This window comes from Sphaerulina musiva (genome assembly GCF_000320565.1).
Source record: "Sphaerulina musiva SO2202 unplaced genomic scaffold SEPMUscaffold_7, whole genome shotgun sequence".
Lineage (NCBI taxonomy): Eukaryota > Fungi > Ascomycota > Dothideomycetes > Mycosphaerellales > Mycosphaerellaceae > Sphaerulina > Sphaerulina musiva.
This window is the reverse complement of record NW_016017389.1, coordinates 946,496-961,634: the sequence shown is the minus strand read 5'-3', so window position 1 is coordinate 961,634 and position 15,139 is coordinate 946,496. Positions and strand designations below refer to the sequence as shown.

The 15,139-nt window shown below is 53.4% G+C and overlaps 8 protein-coding genes across 8 annotated transcripts; 5 read left to right on the top strand and 3 right to left on the bottom strand.

Moving 5' to 3' along the window:
- The first annotated feature begins 64 nt into the window (after positions 1–64).
- On the top strand, positions 65–1,372 carry SEPMUDRAFT_150250 (uncharacterized protein). Its single transcript, XM_016906047.1, has one exon. It carries the CDS (start codon positions 87–89, stop codon positions 1,314–1,316), a length of 1,230 nt encoding a protein of 409 aa, XP_016759397.1. The 5' UTR covers positions 65–86; the 3' UTR covers positions 1,317–1,372.
- A 414-nt stretch (positions 1,373–1,786) lies between these two features.
- On the bottom strand, positions 1,787–3,565 carry SEPMUDRAFT_150249 (uncharacterized protein). The gene has a single exon (XM_016906046.1). It carries the CDS (start codon positions 3,458–3,460, stop codon positions 2,117–2,119), a length of 1,344 nt encoding a protein of 447 aa, XP_016759396.1. The 5' UTR covers positions 3,461–3,565; the 3' UTR covers positions 1,787–2,116.
- A 217-nt stretch (positions 3,566–3,782) lies between these two features.
- Positions 3,783–6,114, top strand: SEPMUDRAFT_150248 (uncharacterized protein). Its single transcript, XM_016906045.1, has 2 exons — positions 3,783–5,600; positions 5,681–6,114. Exon 1 carries the CDS (start codon positions 3,910–3,912, stop codon positions 5,530–5,532), a length of 1,623 nt encoding a protein of 540 aa, XP_016759395.1. The 5' UTR covers positions 3,783–3,909; the 3' UTR covers positions 5,533–5,600; positions 5,681–6,114.
- A 587-nt stretch (positions 6,115–6,701) lies between these two features.
- SEPMUDRAFT_48395 (tripeptidyl-peptidase 1 precursor) lies at positions 6,702–8,763 on the top strand (the record flags this gene model as incomplete). The annotated part of the gene is made up of 5 exons (XM_016909064.1): positions 6,702–6,839; positions 6,893–7,075; positions 7,130–7,601; positions 7,671–8,284; positions 8,347–8,763. The coding sequence occupies 5 exons, from the start codon at positions 6,702–6,704 to the stop codon at positions 8,761–8,763; spliced, it is 1,824 nt and encodes a 607-aa protein (XP_016759394.1).
- Positions 8,764–9,038: 275 nt separating this feature from the next.
- SEPMUDRAFT_48168 (DUF833 domain protein) lies at positions 9,039–10,172 on the bottom strand (the record flags this gene model as incomplete). The annotated part of the gene is made up of 2 exons (XM_016909058.1): positions 9,039–9,631; positions 9,752–10,172. The coding sequence occupies 2 exons, from the start codon at positions 10,170–10,172 to the stop codon at positions 9,039–9,041; spliced, it is 1,014 nt and encodes a 337-aa protein (XP_016759393.1).
- Positions 10,173–10,540: 368 nt separating this feature from the next.
- Positions 10,541–12,448, top strand: SEPMUDRAFT_150245 (uncharacterized protein). The gene is made up of 2 exons (XM_016906044.1): positions 10,541–12,205; positions 12,329–12,448. The coding sequence occupies exon 1, from the start codon at positions 10,734–10,736 to the stop codon at positions 11,646–11,648; it is 915 nt and encodes a 304-aa protein (XP_016759391.1). The 5' UTR covers positions 10,541–10,733; the 3' UTR covers positions 11,649–12,205; positions 12,329–12,448.
- Positions 11,860–12,448, bottom strand: SEPMUDRAFT_134451 (uncharacterized protein; the record flags this gene model as incomplete). The annotated part of the gene is made up of 2 exons (XM_016902645.1): positions 12,283–12,448; positions 11,860–12,176 (listed from the first exon to the last, which is right to left on the bottom strand). Exons 1-2 carry the CDS (start codon positions 12,356–12,358, stop codon positions 11,860–11,862), a joined length of 393 nt encoding a protein of 130 aa, XP_016759392.1. The 5' UTR covers positions 12,359–12,448.
- A 945-nt stretch (positions 12,449–13,393) lies between these two features.
- Positions 13,394–14,737, top strand: SEPMUDRAFT_150244 (uncharacterized protein). Its single transcript, XM_016906043.1, has 2 exons — positions 13,394–13,626; positions 13,701–14,737. The coding sequence occupies exons 1-2, from the start codon at positions 13,455–13,457 to the stop codon at positions 14,249–14,251; spliced, it is 723 nt and encodes a 240-aa protein (XP_016759390.1). The 5' UTR covers positions 13,394–13,454; the 3' UTR covers positions 14,252–14,737.
- Positions 14,738–15,139: the final 402 nt, after the last annotated feature.

Genomic DNA, 15,139 nt, shown 5'->3' with positions numbered 1-15,139 from the left:
AATGGAAGGTTTCGAGGTTTGAGGACGGGTTCCATTACCTACCCTATGCTCGCTTTACCACATTCCTCACTCAATGCCACTGATTGATGCTCAGCGCGCGCCGAGTGTCTCTGCGCATTGCGTTCCCGCCCTGCTGCGCCAAAGCAACACGCGCCCGGCGGCTCCTCAGCGATGATGGCAGAAAGGTGTCGCTGATCGAGCAGCTGTTCCCCGAGGAGACGAAGCGGTACGAGGAACAACAAAAGGCAACTCGCGAGATCCCGCGACTCCCTCTCGGACCACTCCCGCCGAAGAGTGTGAAAGAGACGGAACAACTTTCATTGCGGCCGAACAGAGCGGACGGTGAAGCCAGACTACACGCGTCGGAGAGGGCGAGGCGATCACAAATCGAAGTGGACCAACCAGGGACTGCTGTGCTCGTGCTTCGCAATGCAAGCAAGAACCTGACTGTGGAAGACTTCAGGCGCTTGATCCCACAAGGCCGGCATATCGAAGGATGGACTTTGCAGGAGGGTGATATCCTCCAGGTTGTTCCTGGACGAGACTTGAGCACGCTGGAGCACCTCAATTACTACTTCATTCTGTTCTCGACTGGCTTGGGCGCTGACACGTACCGCACTCACGCTACCCGTATCCATAAGCTGGCTGCTATCCATACTCCCACATCAAATACTTCTCCAATACCGCCCCCACCTGGCTACATGATTGAAGGACTCGACGCTCACGCCGCAATCGAGGCCTATGCCCTTGTACCGCCACGCCAGAAGCTGGAACTGCGTCTACTCCGGCCTCCTTTCACGCCCGTTGTGCAATCAATTATAGACCACGGGGGCTACAAAAGCCTTGTTTCTCGCAAGGACAAGATGCCTTTCGAAGCTCGCTTGACGATGGAGGGACCGCAACTGCAGGTAAATGCCCTCAGGCATCTCATGCTCCAGACTGGGAAGCTACGCAATCTCACCTGGTCGGGCGGTGACAAGTACCATGTTCAAATTACGTCGTGGGGTCCACGTGCGTCACCTGGAGCCTTGAGTGATTCTGCATGGGCACGGAGGAACGCCGATGGGGCTGTCGATGACAGCGCGCATGAATCATCCCGTAGTAGACGGCGAGAGAGCTCTGAAACCATGGGCGAGAAGCAACAATTGCGGCGCACGCCCGGGAACGTCTTCATTGTCGGCTTCCACACCGAGGACGCCGCGCAAAGCTTTGTGGCTTACTGGCACAAACGGCCCCTCCACAATTCTGCAACAGCCACAGTGCCTGATGTGGAGGGAGATTTGCCGCCCATCGCGCATGTGGAGATGTTATGGTAGCATTTTCTTGTTTGAGCCTATACAGCAGCTGCAGCAGATACCAAGCAAAACAGCCCCCAGTTCCATTCTCTTCAGTCCAGACACGATGCGTAAGATTTGTAACCACGCACCTCCAGTTGCCTTGAGAGATGGCTGGCACTGACTATGAACATCGCCCCAGATCTCACTATACATCCCCATCGTCGCGCGTCTCATTGCAATTTCACAAGAGACAACCGTAAGCTTACCTAGGTACCATCCCATCTCACGAAGAAAAGAATACCAAAGAATGGCTGCACTGGACGGGAGTTGTAGGCAATGCGTGCTCATCCTGGCGGCAGTGACCATCCATGTCTGAGAGGCTTGTTATAGGAAGAGATGATTCGTGTCTGGACTGCGTTCGCGACGACATACAACCCGGAGCCACAGACCTTATGCAAGAGCCATGCGACGAAGCGCCAGTTTAGGTTTACTGAGTGGTATGGGATTGCGGGAAATGTGAAGAGATCTTGTATATGACGGATATGAGAGTATCGGGAGACTCGTATCAAATTCAGTCAAGACAAGGCCCGCCTCCAGGCAGTTCGACATTTACAGACCCGAGTTGGCAGACGATGTCTCCTCCAAGTCCCATCGGCAGCGAGGACTGTACGACTCTAGCCCTTCCAAAGTTCTCCACTCATTAGTACTCTTGGTATCACGCTCTCGTAGAATCCCGCCATGCTCGACGATGTGTACCAACGATGAGCCAACGTTATGGAGGGAGCATGGTAGTCCCGATACATCCTGGTCATCTCACAGCCCACATCATGCGCCAACTGTCACACTTCAATCTTTGCATGCCTAAAGTACTTCATGCCAACCCAAGCAACCGTAATCCAGGCCCACGCCACCACTCCCGTTAACACGATCAGCGCCGGATAGTAGCCTACAATCGGCAAGGTAGGATCATCTTCTAGCTCAGGCGGAGCATACGGTGTTTCTCCCACATCCCATGCCCAGCTCCAGATCTCCAAACAGCTTCCCATGCCAACAGTAAAAATCAACCACGTGACAACCAAGATCACCCAGCCCCAGTATTCTGTCTCCGTGTAATCGTGGGGTTCCAGTGCTAAGGGTGATGCAGGGAAAGTGGACAGCGCAGAGGTCAGATTTTGTGATAGCGGCGAGCGGGAGTGCTTCCTGCTCTGGTGACTGGGTCGGCGGGAGATGGACGCCTCAGGAAAGTAGCTCGAGGTAGTTGACGATAGAGGCTTTTGTTGGGCGATGTAGCTGTTAGCTGATCGACCAAATGTAAGCATATCATCATCGTCGGTGGTGCTAGCATAACTGGCATTGCTAATAGAGCTCTTCAAGTCGAGTGGGCTCTTGAGCTCTGTTACATCCTTGCGCTGTTCGAGCTGAGACCGGTGATCTGTCAGGAGCGAAAGCCGTGCTGTTGTTACTGCAGCAGGCTCAGGCCACACGCGATCATTGCTGCTCGCCGCGTTGACATTCTCGTAACTGAAGTTCTTCCTCAAAGTAGTGCTGCTACTATCTCGAGACGGGAGAGGAGGCCGCTTGGGCTCGCCGCCATAGTCGTCCGTGCGTGCTGCCTGTACTTGCTGTGCAAGTTTCAGCGATGGGGTGCGTTGCAGAACACTATTCCGCCTCTCCCTCGTCTCCGTGACCAGCCTTCTCGTCCCGAGCAGCGCCGTCTTTCTCAACGAGCCTTTGCGCTTACGCGACTTTGTGGCCTTCAGCACAGCAGCCATAGCGCCATCGCCTTTCGCTGGCGACACAGGAGACGTGACAGGCTCGTCATCATCGATGCTCTTCCTGCTCTTGCTGCTGCGCGGACTCTTTGGCGGTTTGACCTCGCTTTCTTTCTCCCTCGAAGGTGGCCTGTCGTCCTCTGACAGCCGATTCAGAAAGTTGAGCTTGGCCAAAAGATGGGTGCTCACGCTTCGTCTATGCTCGGTGCGCTTGGCGGGCGAAGCTGCTGCTGTCGTCTGCTCCACGGGCAAAGAGGGAGTAGAAGGTGAGCTCCTCGAGAACTTCATACTGTCCCTGGAAGGTTTCTGCACATTGTCACCGTCGTCGTCGCCGCCGTCGTCGAGATTGGGCAGAGGTCCAGAGACAGTGATTCTACGGCGGTCGCCGCTGCCTCTTCTTGGTTCGGGCATGTTGTCCTATTAAGCACAGGAGCATTGGGCTGACCTGACCTGACGCAACAGGATCGACCGCGGATCGAAGTGCTTATCGCGCGATCTGAGAGGTAAGTGGAAACGACGACAAGAATAGTCGAGCTGCCTCGTCTTGTCCTGAGCTGAGCCTCGACTGTCGAAGCTGTTGGCTTGGAGTGCCAGTGGAGTGGTAGGTGGGATGGACAGGCATCAAGCGTCGTCGGTCCGCGAGCCGAACCGATTATTTCTGGTTCGTTCGACCAACGACCACTTCCCCTGACTGTGAAGGTCACACATACAAACAAACAAACGTGCGGTATCGCACCTTGCAACGTTCAACCACACGAATCGTCAAAGCGGTGTTGAGCGGCGACTCTATGTATATGCATGCCATCTCTAGCTCTAGAGGTAGCCCTACGTTCCTTTTGATCTCCTGATCGACAAGCACAATGTCTAGTTCCAATCTCCCCATCCCGCTCCCTCCACGAACGCCTACGCCGCCTACGCCTCTGCCAGAAGAGCCTCCCTCGCCGACGACATCTTCTTGGAAGCCTCGTCCGGGTACAATAGGGCTTGGACTCCACCAGCACAACGACAGCGCCAGCAGTCTTGCGCCCAGCATACAAGAACACCCCGACTACGATTTCAGGACTGGTATCAATGACAGTCCGGCGCGCAGGGCGGCGGACGCGCAGTATGTGGGATTGGGACCCGAGACTGGCAAGACCGATTCCACTGCCTCTATGCTGTCACCAGAGAGCGCGACGTTTAGCATCAATGGGGGCTTGAGCCCGTCTGGAACGATGTACAGTCCTAATACGCCGCAGACTGCCTCGACCGATGGAGGATTTGGAAGCATCGACAGCAATACCACTGGGCAGACTGTGACGAACCCGTTCAACTTCACGCCGGTGCAATATGAACGAAGCAACTCGATCACGAGTATCGGTGGCACGAGGAGCGAGAAGCTGGTGGGAAGACGAGGACACAAATACAGGCATTCTTCCATTCATGCCAGTCATATGGAAGGTATTTTCAAGCCCCCACAAGCGAGTAGGACGCCGCTTGCCGTGCCCGCGAGTCTGCCTATGCCGACGAGGAAAGAAGCGTGGTGGAGCATGACGAAACAGCAGACAACGAGGTTGATCTGGTGTATGTGTCATTTCCTGATTGCTGGCTACGTACAATTTTCTGGAGCCGGATCACTCGCCATGACGGCTTTGAGTAGGCTACTCCTGTTTGATGCTGCTGGCGCTACAGTATGTGTCGTGGTGGATGTTATGGGAAATTTCGAAGTCTGGAAGCGGAGCTCAATCAAGCATCCATTTGGGTTGGAACGTGCGGATGTGTTGGCGGGATTCGGCATGGCGGTATTCATTGGTTTCATGGGATTGGACGTGATCAGCCATGGAATTCAGCACTGGCTGGAAAACCTAGGCACGCACGTCGCTCACTCTGCGCATGAGCACGAACGAGTGGGAACAGCAAACGTGGACTTTGCCAGTCTGCTCTCCATCGGCAGCACGCTGGTCTCTGCTGTTCTATTGAAAAACCACGCTCGCATGGGTAAAGCTATGCGTGTCGGACTCCTAGCAGGCTGGGGCAAGATTCTGGGAAATCCATCGCATTTCCTCACATTATCCTGCTCGCTCGCGATTCTTGCGCTACCATTCTTCACCACGAAGTACTACGCAGCGTTTGACTTTGCACTCTCGGTCGTCACGGCAACATTCATGTTACTCACGGGCGCCCGCCTGGGGACATCACTATCTTCCATGCTCCTCATGTCAGCGCGAAGCCCTTCCGATGACATACACGCGTTGCGAGACATTGCGGATGATGTCGCCAACTGCGATCCCAGCATCACGAATGTGGACGAGGCGAGGTTCTGGCAGGTGCACTACGGCAGTGGCATGGCGAATCTGAAGCTGAGGTACAGGAAGAGCAGGGGCGGATATGGAATGACTGATGACCTGACGAGGATACGACAGAATGTCACAAAGCTGGTGCAGAAGAGGCTGAGTGGACTGAGGTGGGACGTGAGTGTACAGCTGAGTGTGGAGACGGATTAAGCTGTTCATAGAGGATCGATGCTGCAGGATGGGATTCCCGACTGGTTGTATAGAATATGAGGGCATCTGTGAGTTATAGATGTCTTCTTCACCTTAAATTTCTTTGCAGTGCCTCACCCGAAGTTTTGCTGAGCTTGCCACGGATAAGTACAGGTACCTTAGCTGACCGTAGTAGCGGCAACGAAACCAAGACTTCGATTGATACAGACGACTACATCAAAAATGCAGACACGTCTCGTTGATAAGGTACCTTATACATGCACCCGGGTAATCCATGAAAGCTGATGCGGAAAAATGGAAATGGGCGACACATATGGTCATCAAGATGTCAAGGACAGGTACCTTCTCAAATTGGACCAGCCCTTTGTGAAGGTTTTCAAGATTGCGAGCGATAACGAAGGCCGAGGACACGATTGGCAACAAGAAGATGCAAAGTTTGAAGAGGCGTGCAAATCTGGGTATACCGGCGTCCAACCCAGAATAGGAAGGCAAGCAAATTTAAGCATGCACATGCAGCAGAAGCAAATCGAGCGTCGGCCTTGGACAAGATAAGGTGTTTAGTGGCGCGCCTTGTGATGGCTATTGGCGTCTTGCCGCTTGGTGGCTTGGTGACACTGCCAGATCATCTTTGCGTCGCAGGTACATGTACCTCCTACGGTACCATGGATTACAGCAAGACCATGGTGCATTCAGAATAGGAATACCAATGAACCACAGTGTCAGTATGAAAACGAGGCGCAAAATACCTTAAACACCTAGGAGGTAATATCGACAGTCGAAAGGGTCCACGATGGCCTGTAAGAGGTATTCGCAATCAAGTGCTTGTACCGGTCTTTTGGGTCCGTCCATCCAGCTCTCGTTGTACCTGCATGACACCAGCACAAGTCTAATCCTAGCACAGTAGATTTTGTGCATTCGAGTACCACGGCTCTCTCATTGGGGCAGTTCGCACACTCGAACTTCTGCCACTATGCCCCAATCGGAAAATGAGAAAGCACATCATTAACGAACATGCAGTGGTACACGCCGAGCGAGCTCGCGGACGCGGGTTCGCATCCTCCATAATGATAATAAAGACGACCCCATCCCTTGCTTCGCTCGAGCATTCGACCTTGTGTACGCCCGATTCCACGTAGTGTCAGCTGGAGCACTCCTCGATGCAAGCAATGATGAAGTCCATTTCAGTCGCTGCCCTCTGCGGCATCTCAGTTGTTCTGGCTCTGCCTCTGGAGGATAGATCCGACTATGCTGTACACAACTCCCATTATGTTCCCCCGGGATGGGAGCAAACCGGCAAACCAAGTCCTGTAAGTAGATTGTAGAGACTGATCAACTGCTCCTTTCACTGAACGTACTGCAGGACCACACTGTCACTCTCCGTATTGGATTGAAGCAAGCTTCGTTCGATCAGCTTGAGAAAGAGCTGTACGAAGTGAGCGACCCTAGCCACTCCCGCTACGGTCAGCACCTGTCAACCAGTGACATTCACGCACTCACTGCGCCGACTGAGGATGCTCTTGTTGCGGTTGAGGCGTGGTTGCAGGTGAGTCTGAAATCACACCATACCGTTCAAGCAATCTTGTTGACTTTGTCCTAGGGCCACGGCATTTCTGCAGACAATTTCCACTACAGCCCGCCAAAGGATTGGATCACGATCGCCCTTCCGGTCTCAAAAGTCGAGAGTCTTCTCAACACTGAGTATCACGAATACCGCCACGAGAACGGTGCCGAAGTCGTTCGAACGACAGAATACAGCTTGCCACGCTCGCTGCATGGCCACATCGACGTGATCCAGCCAACAAACTATTTTGGAAACCCAAAGCATCACGGTTCTGGAGTCCACATCGCCGATTTTGATCTGCCAGTGAGCAAGGTGTCAAATAGCAGACTCACTGTTGCCGCGGCGGCTGCACCAAGTGCAAACATTAGTGCCATTTGCGCCAACCCGACCAACTCTGTCTCCAGCTTATGCGTGCGCACACTGTACAACACTGTAGATTACATCCCCAAAGCCCCGCTCAAGAACTATGTCGGCATTACGAATTACCTCAACGAGACACCATCGGATGGTAAGAACTTCTTTCCCAGTGGTAGTTGAATCGTGTCCGAGACTCTTGCTAATGGCTGACTCGTTCCAGCCGACTTTCATCTCTACATGGCAAGCATGCGCCCAGGCTCTGATCCAACCTACCAATACAGCAGACAACTCATCGCAAACCCGGCAGACAATCAGCTCGATCCAGGCGTCGAGGCGAACCTGGATGTCCAGGCAGTAGGAGGTATCGTGTACCCAACACGATTCACATCCTACAGCACAGGAGGCTCACCGCCATTCACGCCGGATCTTTTTACTCCCACCAACACTAATGAGCCATACCTCACCTGGCTCGACTATGTTCTCAAGCAGAAGGAAGTCCCATTCGTCATTTCCACCTCATATGGTGATGATGAGCAGACTGTTCCTCGAAACTATGCCATTCGAGTGTGTTCGGAATTTGCTCAGCTGGGAGCTCGCGGCGTCACCTTGCTTTTCTCATCTGGTGATCAAGGCGTGGGAGAAGAAGGATTCTGCGTGTCGAATGATGGCAAGAATACCACCAAATTCCTCCCGTCTTTCCCCGCTTCCTGTCCTTTTGTCACGACTGTTGGTGGCACGAGAGATTTCTCTCCAGAGCGGGTAGCGTTCGATGAGGGCAACGGATATGTCGCTGGCGGAGGTTTTTCTGAATACTTTCCTCGTCCCGCTTACCAGGTACGTTTCCATCCGTCCTAGCACTTTGAATATGAGGTATACTGAGACTGACACCTCATTAGGCCCTCGCAGTACCGCCCTACCTTGCCTCCCTCGGCTCTCTCAACAAAGGCCTTTACAACCCCAATGGTCGTGCATATCCCGACATCTCCGCGCAAGGGTACAGATTCCAGATCTATTATCAAGGTCGTAGTGTTGCCGTCGATGGCACAAGTGTCTCCTCGCCCATCGCTGCAGGGGTTTTGACCAATGTCAACGACGCACTCATCGCTGCTGGGCGACCTCCACTCGGTTTTCTCAATCCTTTGCTCTACTCGGGGCAGGGAAATGGCTACAACGACATTACCGTCGGCAATGTCACAGGCTGTGGTACGAGTGGGTTTCCCACGAAGAAGGGGTGGGACGCTGCCACTGGCTGGGGCACTCCGGACTTCAAGGCGATCACAAAGGCTTTAGGCGTCGGTGGCTACATGTATTGAAGAGTTGCAATAAGAAGACGATGACGATACCCTATGTAGTACATTTAGATCGACAGTAGTATGTCGTAATCCCTAGAACGAGGATACAAAAAGCAGTCTCCCGCCGATATGCTTATTAGTCCATTTATCTCGCCTGACCATGAGGCTGTGTACATGGCCACTTTATCAAAATGTCGTGTTGTCTTCTCATTTGTCAAGCTCTGATATTATAACTGGCTCCTAGTGAAGAATGTATCTCTATCAGTGTCGTGTATGCGAGATGCATACCAAGTTACCTATGGGGTGTCCGACCAGCCCTCGATATCGAATTCATAGCGGAGGTCCCTCTGGTCCTCCGGTATGGGCGTACCGTGTTGATCATATAAGCTCCGTTCCACATAAATGACTCTGCCTTGATTGTTGACCAAAATGACAGTCTGTTTGGAAGTGCCATACGCCGTCTCAGCCAGGTGTCCACCATTGGGCGTAGGGGCTTGGTCGGTGCCGGCAGATGCGTTCAGTGATGTCGAAGCGGGGATATAGCCAGCCATATGTTGCGCCTGTTCGCCCTTCGCAGGCGGTATCAGGATCGAGCCGCGCATATGTCGAACATATTCGTCCCAGCTCTCATTCTCCTTCCGCTTCGGCAGCAGGTCGATGCACAAGACGCCAAACAGTCCTCTGATGAAATTCTCCTCGTTGCCGCCGTTGATGACGTCCATTTTGATCGTCTGGGCGAGCTGAATCTCGCCATGAACCACTTTGGGCCAAGTCACATCGCCGAAGTGGCTGTTGCTCAGGCCGTGAGTTTCTCCAATACAGCCCGCCACTCGTTGCAGGGAATCTGCGGTTTCCGTGCGATTCGAGATGACCGCGAGACCTGCCGCGGCTGAGCCGTCGGTAGATCTACCTTTCAGCACACTGGGTAACTGCGAAACTAGATTGGGCGACTGGTGGTCACGCAACAGGTTCAGTCTCGACACGGCGTTCGAAGGAGGGAGCAATGTACGTACTGCGTTTTCCTCTTGGGTATGTTTTGGCTTTCTGAGCTTGCCGAAGATGAGGGTGAAGCCCCCGACATCGTGAATACCGACCTGGTCAATCAGTCGTCGGACAAATTCTTCTTCCGTTTCCTGGCTGTCGGGGTCGACGCAGAGGTAGGAGTTGGTGATGGCGCCTCGACTTTTGTCCTTGTTGACCTCGATGCCCTCCTCGCGAAAGTTGGTGAGTATGGCAATGCGACCTTGCTTGGTGATGCCGAGCCATGTGCCCCGTTCCTGGCGTTGCGCATCGCGGCCACCGAGAACGTGCCGATGAGGCGAATCCCACCAGTCCGCGTTCAGCGTGGGCCGGTTGATGAACTCGTCTCGGTTGCTGATGAGGACGAAGGGATAGTGTGGGTGGGCGGTTGACAGGACGGAGATGCACATCTTGGCCCAGGTCTCAGGTGGCCGGGGAGGACGGGTGATCCACGAAGCCGCCCTCTGGAGCAGCAGCACGTGCGGGAGATCGAGATCGGACGGTATAGACTATTCTAGTAGGTGGTCGTTCTACAACGGAGCACGTGCAATGGTCACAGTTCGTAGTAGAAGGTCACGGTCGGCGGGAGGGGCACCTGCTCGTGTTCTTCAAACAGTCGTCGCGCGTCTGCGGTGGCGGTTGCGCTTGCGTTGCGATCGGTGACACACTCGTCACACACACTCTATCGGCCCTCGACCTTAGTATACCACCACCACCGCCACCACCACACGCCCACTCCTCCTCCTGAGAGGATAACCCCATTCTCACCCCCATACCACCGCCATACAGTCGCCATGTTTGGCTTCATTGCAGACATCCTGACGTACGCTTCCGTGTCGATACATTCATCCCAGTGTCGCTGCTAATCACGTCCCCCCACCCGCAGCTCCGTCTTCTCCATCGCCCTCCCCATCTTCTTCTCCTACAAGGCCCTACGCACCTCCGACCCCGGTGTGCTCTCGCCATGGCTCATGTACTGGACGACGCTGAGCATCTTCCTCCTGCTCGAGAACCAATTCGACTTCATCCTCTCATGGGTGCCCTTCTACAGTTGGCTCCGTTTGGCCGTGCACCTGTACCTCGTCTCGCCAGGCCAACAGGGCTGCGTCTTCCTCTACCAGACCTACATTCACCCATTCTTGGAAGAGCATGAGCGGCAAATCGATCACATGATCAGCGATGGGCATGAGAAGGCACGCACAGCTGGCCTGGACGTGGTCAAGATGGTCATCGAGTATGTTAGAACCCAATTACTTGGACAAGAGCCTAGAAGGCCTACACCGCCGCCGAGCAGAAATGTTAGCTACACTAATCAGCTCTTCAATCGCTTTACCATGCCCGCTGCCCGAGATGCTCTGCCTGCCACAGGCACTTCGGACATCTTCGGCATGATTGGCAATCTCCTGCAGCAGACCACCTCCGCAGACTCTTCCTCGCAAGACGCACAAGCCCGTGACCTATCTGCATCGGGTACTCTCATTCCACCCCACCTTACGGGCTCCGAGCGTGACGCCTACGTTCGAGCGCAGCGCGAGAAGCTCAGTACGTTGCTTCGAGCTTTTGACGCTGAAGCCGAAAGCACCCCGGGCGCCTGGCAATCGAGCTCGCAACCACGATCAGGAACACCTCGCAACCCCGCCGCCCGCAAGCCATACCTCGCTCCAAATGAACAGGACCAAATGCACCGGTCTCGCTCAGAGTCTGAATTCGAGGACCTCGGCTACGAGACGATGCCGGACCCAGAGCACTTCCGGCCACGAACAGATGGCGCAGGTGACCGAACACCGCTGGAACCACCCGCCAAGGGAAGTGCAGGGTGGAGCAATTGGATCTGGGGAAACTATGGCGACCGGGATAGCCTGGCAGAGGACAAGAAGGATGAATGACCGGCCCAAGCGTAGCTGTTCTACATACTACTTTTGGCGAGAGAGTGGCCAAGATCTCCTTCGCCATGACGATTATATGATGTTATGACCTGAGGTGGGTTGGGAAACGGCGTTTTTTGGTAGATGGGCAGGATACAGCATGACTGTATCAAGTCGCGGTCAAGAATCAGGCTGCGTGACATTCTCCCATACGCCCAAGCAACCTCACTCATCAAAGTTCAGCAAAGGCCCAAGTCAAGCCTCCAAAGGCCACCACAGCAGCCATGAGACTCGTGCTCAATTCGTCGGCAGCGGCACCATCACTCGGAGCAGGAGCAATAGTCGGCGTGACGACGGTTGGGGCCCATGTGCTCGTTCCGTTGTTGATGTTGGTGGCATGAGCTGCTCCACCAGTCCCTGTTGCGTTGACTCCTGTTACCATCATGGGAAGAGTTGTGCTACTACTACTACTATTAGTTGCTGCCGGGGTCGTGTTCTCCGAAGACGCCACCACCGCGAAAATGGTCGTGGTGTAACACGCCGATGAGTCTGGAGGGATGATCGTTAGCTGTGGACAGGTAGGTGCCTTCCATTTACATGTTGTTCTACGCAGTGATGGAGACGGAGGTGGTGGGATGGTGAGAATACTACTCACTGTCGGCTTGTGGTGCAATAACAGCTGCTGAGGACCAAGCTGGCAGGACGGCGATGGCGTACTTTAAGAGTGCCATGGTGGAAAGGGCCTTGTCGTGGTCAAGTTGGAGCTGGATCGAAGTAATAGGTAGTACGTAGTATTGACGGCAATAGAATGTTCATGCGGCGTTTGAAAGGATGTGTCAATATGAAGACCCAGGAAACAGATTGTAATGAGGAACTGAGGTCGTACTTGACTTCTGGTAACCTACGAATTGTGCATCAGATCCGGCGATTACTGCCTTCGTCTACATTCCAACCCAAGTTGTCCTAATAGAGAAGCTGGACCTGGAACTAAAAAGATGTTCGCAGTGTTGAGAGGGAGTGCAGGAAATGGCCGAATCTGTATATGACATGCTTGGTAGAAGGAGGGTGTGTGCGGAATGCATGATGGAGCCGCATGCGAATCGGAATGGCAGATATTCTTCGCTTTTTGTGCTTTTTCCACCACGGACGGGCTCTCTCTCTCTCACTCTCCCCCTCAACATTCGCGTGCTGTGTGCATAAAGCCAGTCGTGTTGCCCCGACGATTCCTGGCAGCGTGATGTCAGAGGGCAAGTTTGTCGTGTGATGGTGGCAGCGCTTGCAAATCGAACAACGGGCGAGTCGCGACATCCCACCTCAGTTTTTTATGCTTTTTTGCGGCTCATGCAGCCATGCTTGTGTGCAACGTTGTAATTACCACATTCTCATTACATGACTGGTCATTGGTCACTACCAACTGTCCATGTGAATCCATCATTGCTCATTGCTTTTTTTTTCTGCCTCTGTGCGGATCGGCCGGCCTTGCTGTCGCATCGAAGCTGCAGACGTTTCGTATTGTCGCCGCTTATGCGTCGGGCGTATGCTCATCATCATCATATCTTGTACAAATCCAGTGGCAAGATCACGTAGGTACCAGATGCGATCGACACTCCCGCGTGTATGCAAATCAACACAGGAGATGCCTTGATGTAGAGGGGCCACCGCTGTCATGCCACGCCGGGCGTGAGCTTCAAGTTGTCGCTCGTTTGCCACTACTCTTCTCCAGATATCGATATTCATTCAAAGCAGCTCAGGCCCTTCGCATACGGACGTTAGTCAAGAGAAAGACTAGGTATAAACATCAGTAAAGAGCAGGACTAGACAGACACCATGGCACCTGTTATATGGGGCCTCGACCTCAAAGAAATACAATGGGCCAAGTTCAAAAGCTCGTACATGTGGAACACGACCTATCATCTACGTCGCACGAAATTCATCGTATACCAGTGTGCGCTCATCTTTTGCGTGGTCTCGGAGTCGCTAGGGACATCGGCGTTGTCTGGTAAGTGCGTTGCGCAGTCATTCACATTGATTCTGGAGGTTAGAGAGCGGTTTGAGTGCTGACCAAGGCCCCAGACTACGTCGATAGCCAGAAATACGTGGCAGCCCTCGACGACAGAGTCTATGTCTACAATAATGACTTTGTCGGAGTCGCGTCTTTCAACATCTTCGCCGGCATATTTGTCGCCTTCATCTTCGGCGCAGCCTTCTTCTTCGATCTCTTCTGGCCCGAACGACACGAATCGAAGAGCGTATTGATTGCCTGGAAAGTGTGTGGCGTGCTGTCAACCATCTTCTATCTCGCCTCCGCGCTCGCACTCACCGTCATCACCGCAAATCACTGCGGGTACTTTCGAGGTCCAGCGGGAGTCAATGATGGATATGGACAGTCGCTGCTGTCGCAGTTCAGCAAGGACGGTGGCACACCCCTGTGTTATCGTAAGAACAGTCGAGCTGTTGCTTCGGTCGTCTTCTCCTGGCTCGGATTCGTCAGCGTGCTGGGCAGCTGTATTCTTCTCTTCTTCTCCATCGACCACACCGAGAAAGGTCCTGGACCCAAGTCGACGCACGCGCGGGCTGAGGAAGATGCCGAGAAAAGTGATACCGCAACAACTACATCGAGCTGAATCGGGCGATCTTTCGAGGTGGTGACGGCCATGGCTCAGAGCCACATTAGGGAACCAAATTGACACAGCACATGAGCTTTTGGATGATAATGCAGTGATACCCCAGACATAGGTTATTTCGCTTTTTTGATGTTTCAAATTGCATGGTGACGGAGTTGGACATGGAAAGAAAGACGGTAGATGGGAGGATGAGGAAACAAATTGCAAGACCGGGCAGGAACGATGCAAAAGGCGCCACCTCAGGCTCAGAGCACACTCGGACTGTATGAAATTCCGTGTCTCCGATGACCGCTCAAGGACAGTTGAGGAGGTAGGCACATGTATCACGGGCATACGGGCACACGGGGCAGTGCATGATGAAATCGAGTTGTTGTTGGCCGGGGCATGCCTTGCCCAACTCCGCATACAGGTACAATCCATACATGCACACCTTCATGTACCTTATTCATCTGAGAGTCAGAGAACGCCCAGAACAAATCATCGGCTCCGGAATGTCCACGCGAGCTTTTCTTCCAATGAATACGACAAATTTTCTTGGCTTCCAAGCAAATTATCACGAGCAGCCTGGAACGATCAACCACCTTCATATCACACCTGCCAAGATGGCTTCTGATGACGTGTCATCTCTCGCAGTTGGAGTGAAGTATGTATCAAAGGGAGAGGGAGAGAGAGATATACATGTAAATGATGTAATCATCTCGGCAATGTTGACCCTGCCTAAGGCGACTAGGTGTAGGGTACATAGGTGTAGTTCAACTTCTACATACCGCTCTCGCCAATAATAGCTCCCGGCTCTATCAACCGTCCGTGACTTTCCGAGACCCTCCTCACTTACTCTCCTGCAGAGTACAAACTATATACTTTCTAGCAGGAGGTACGTACTCGTAT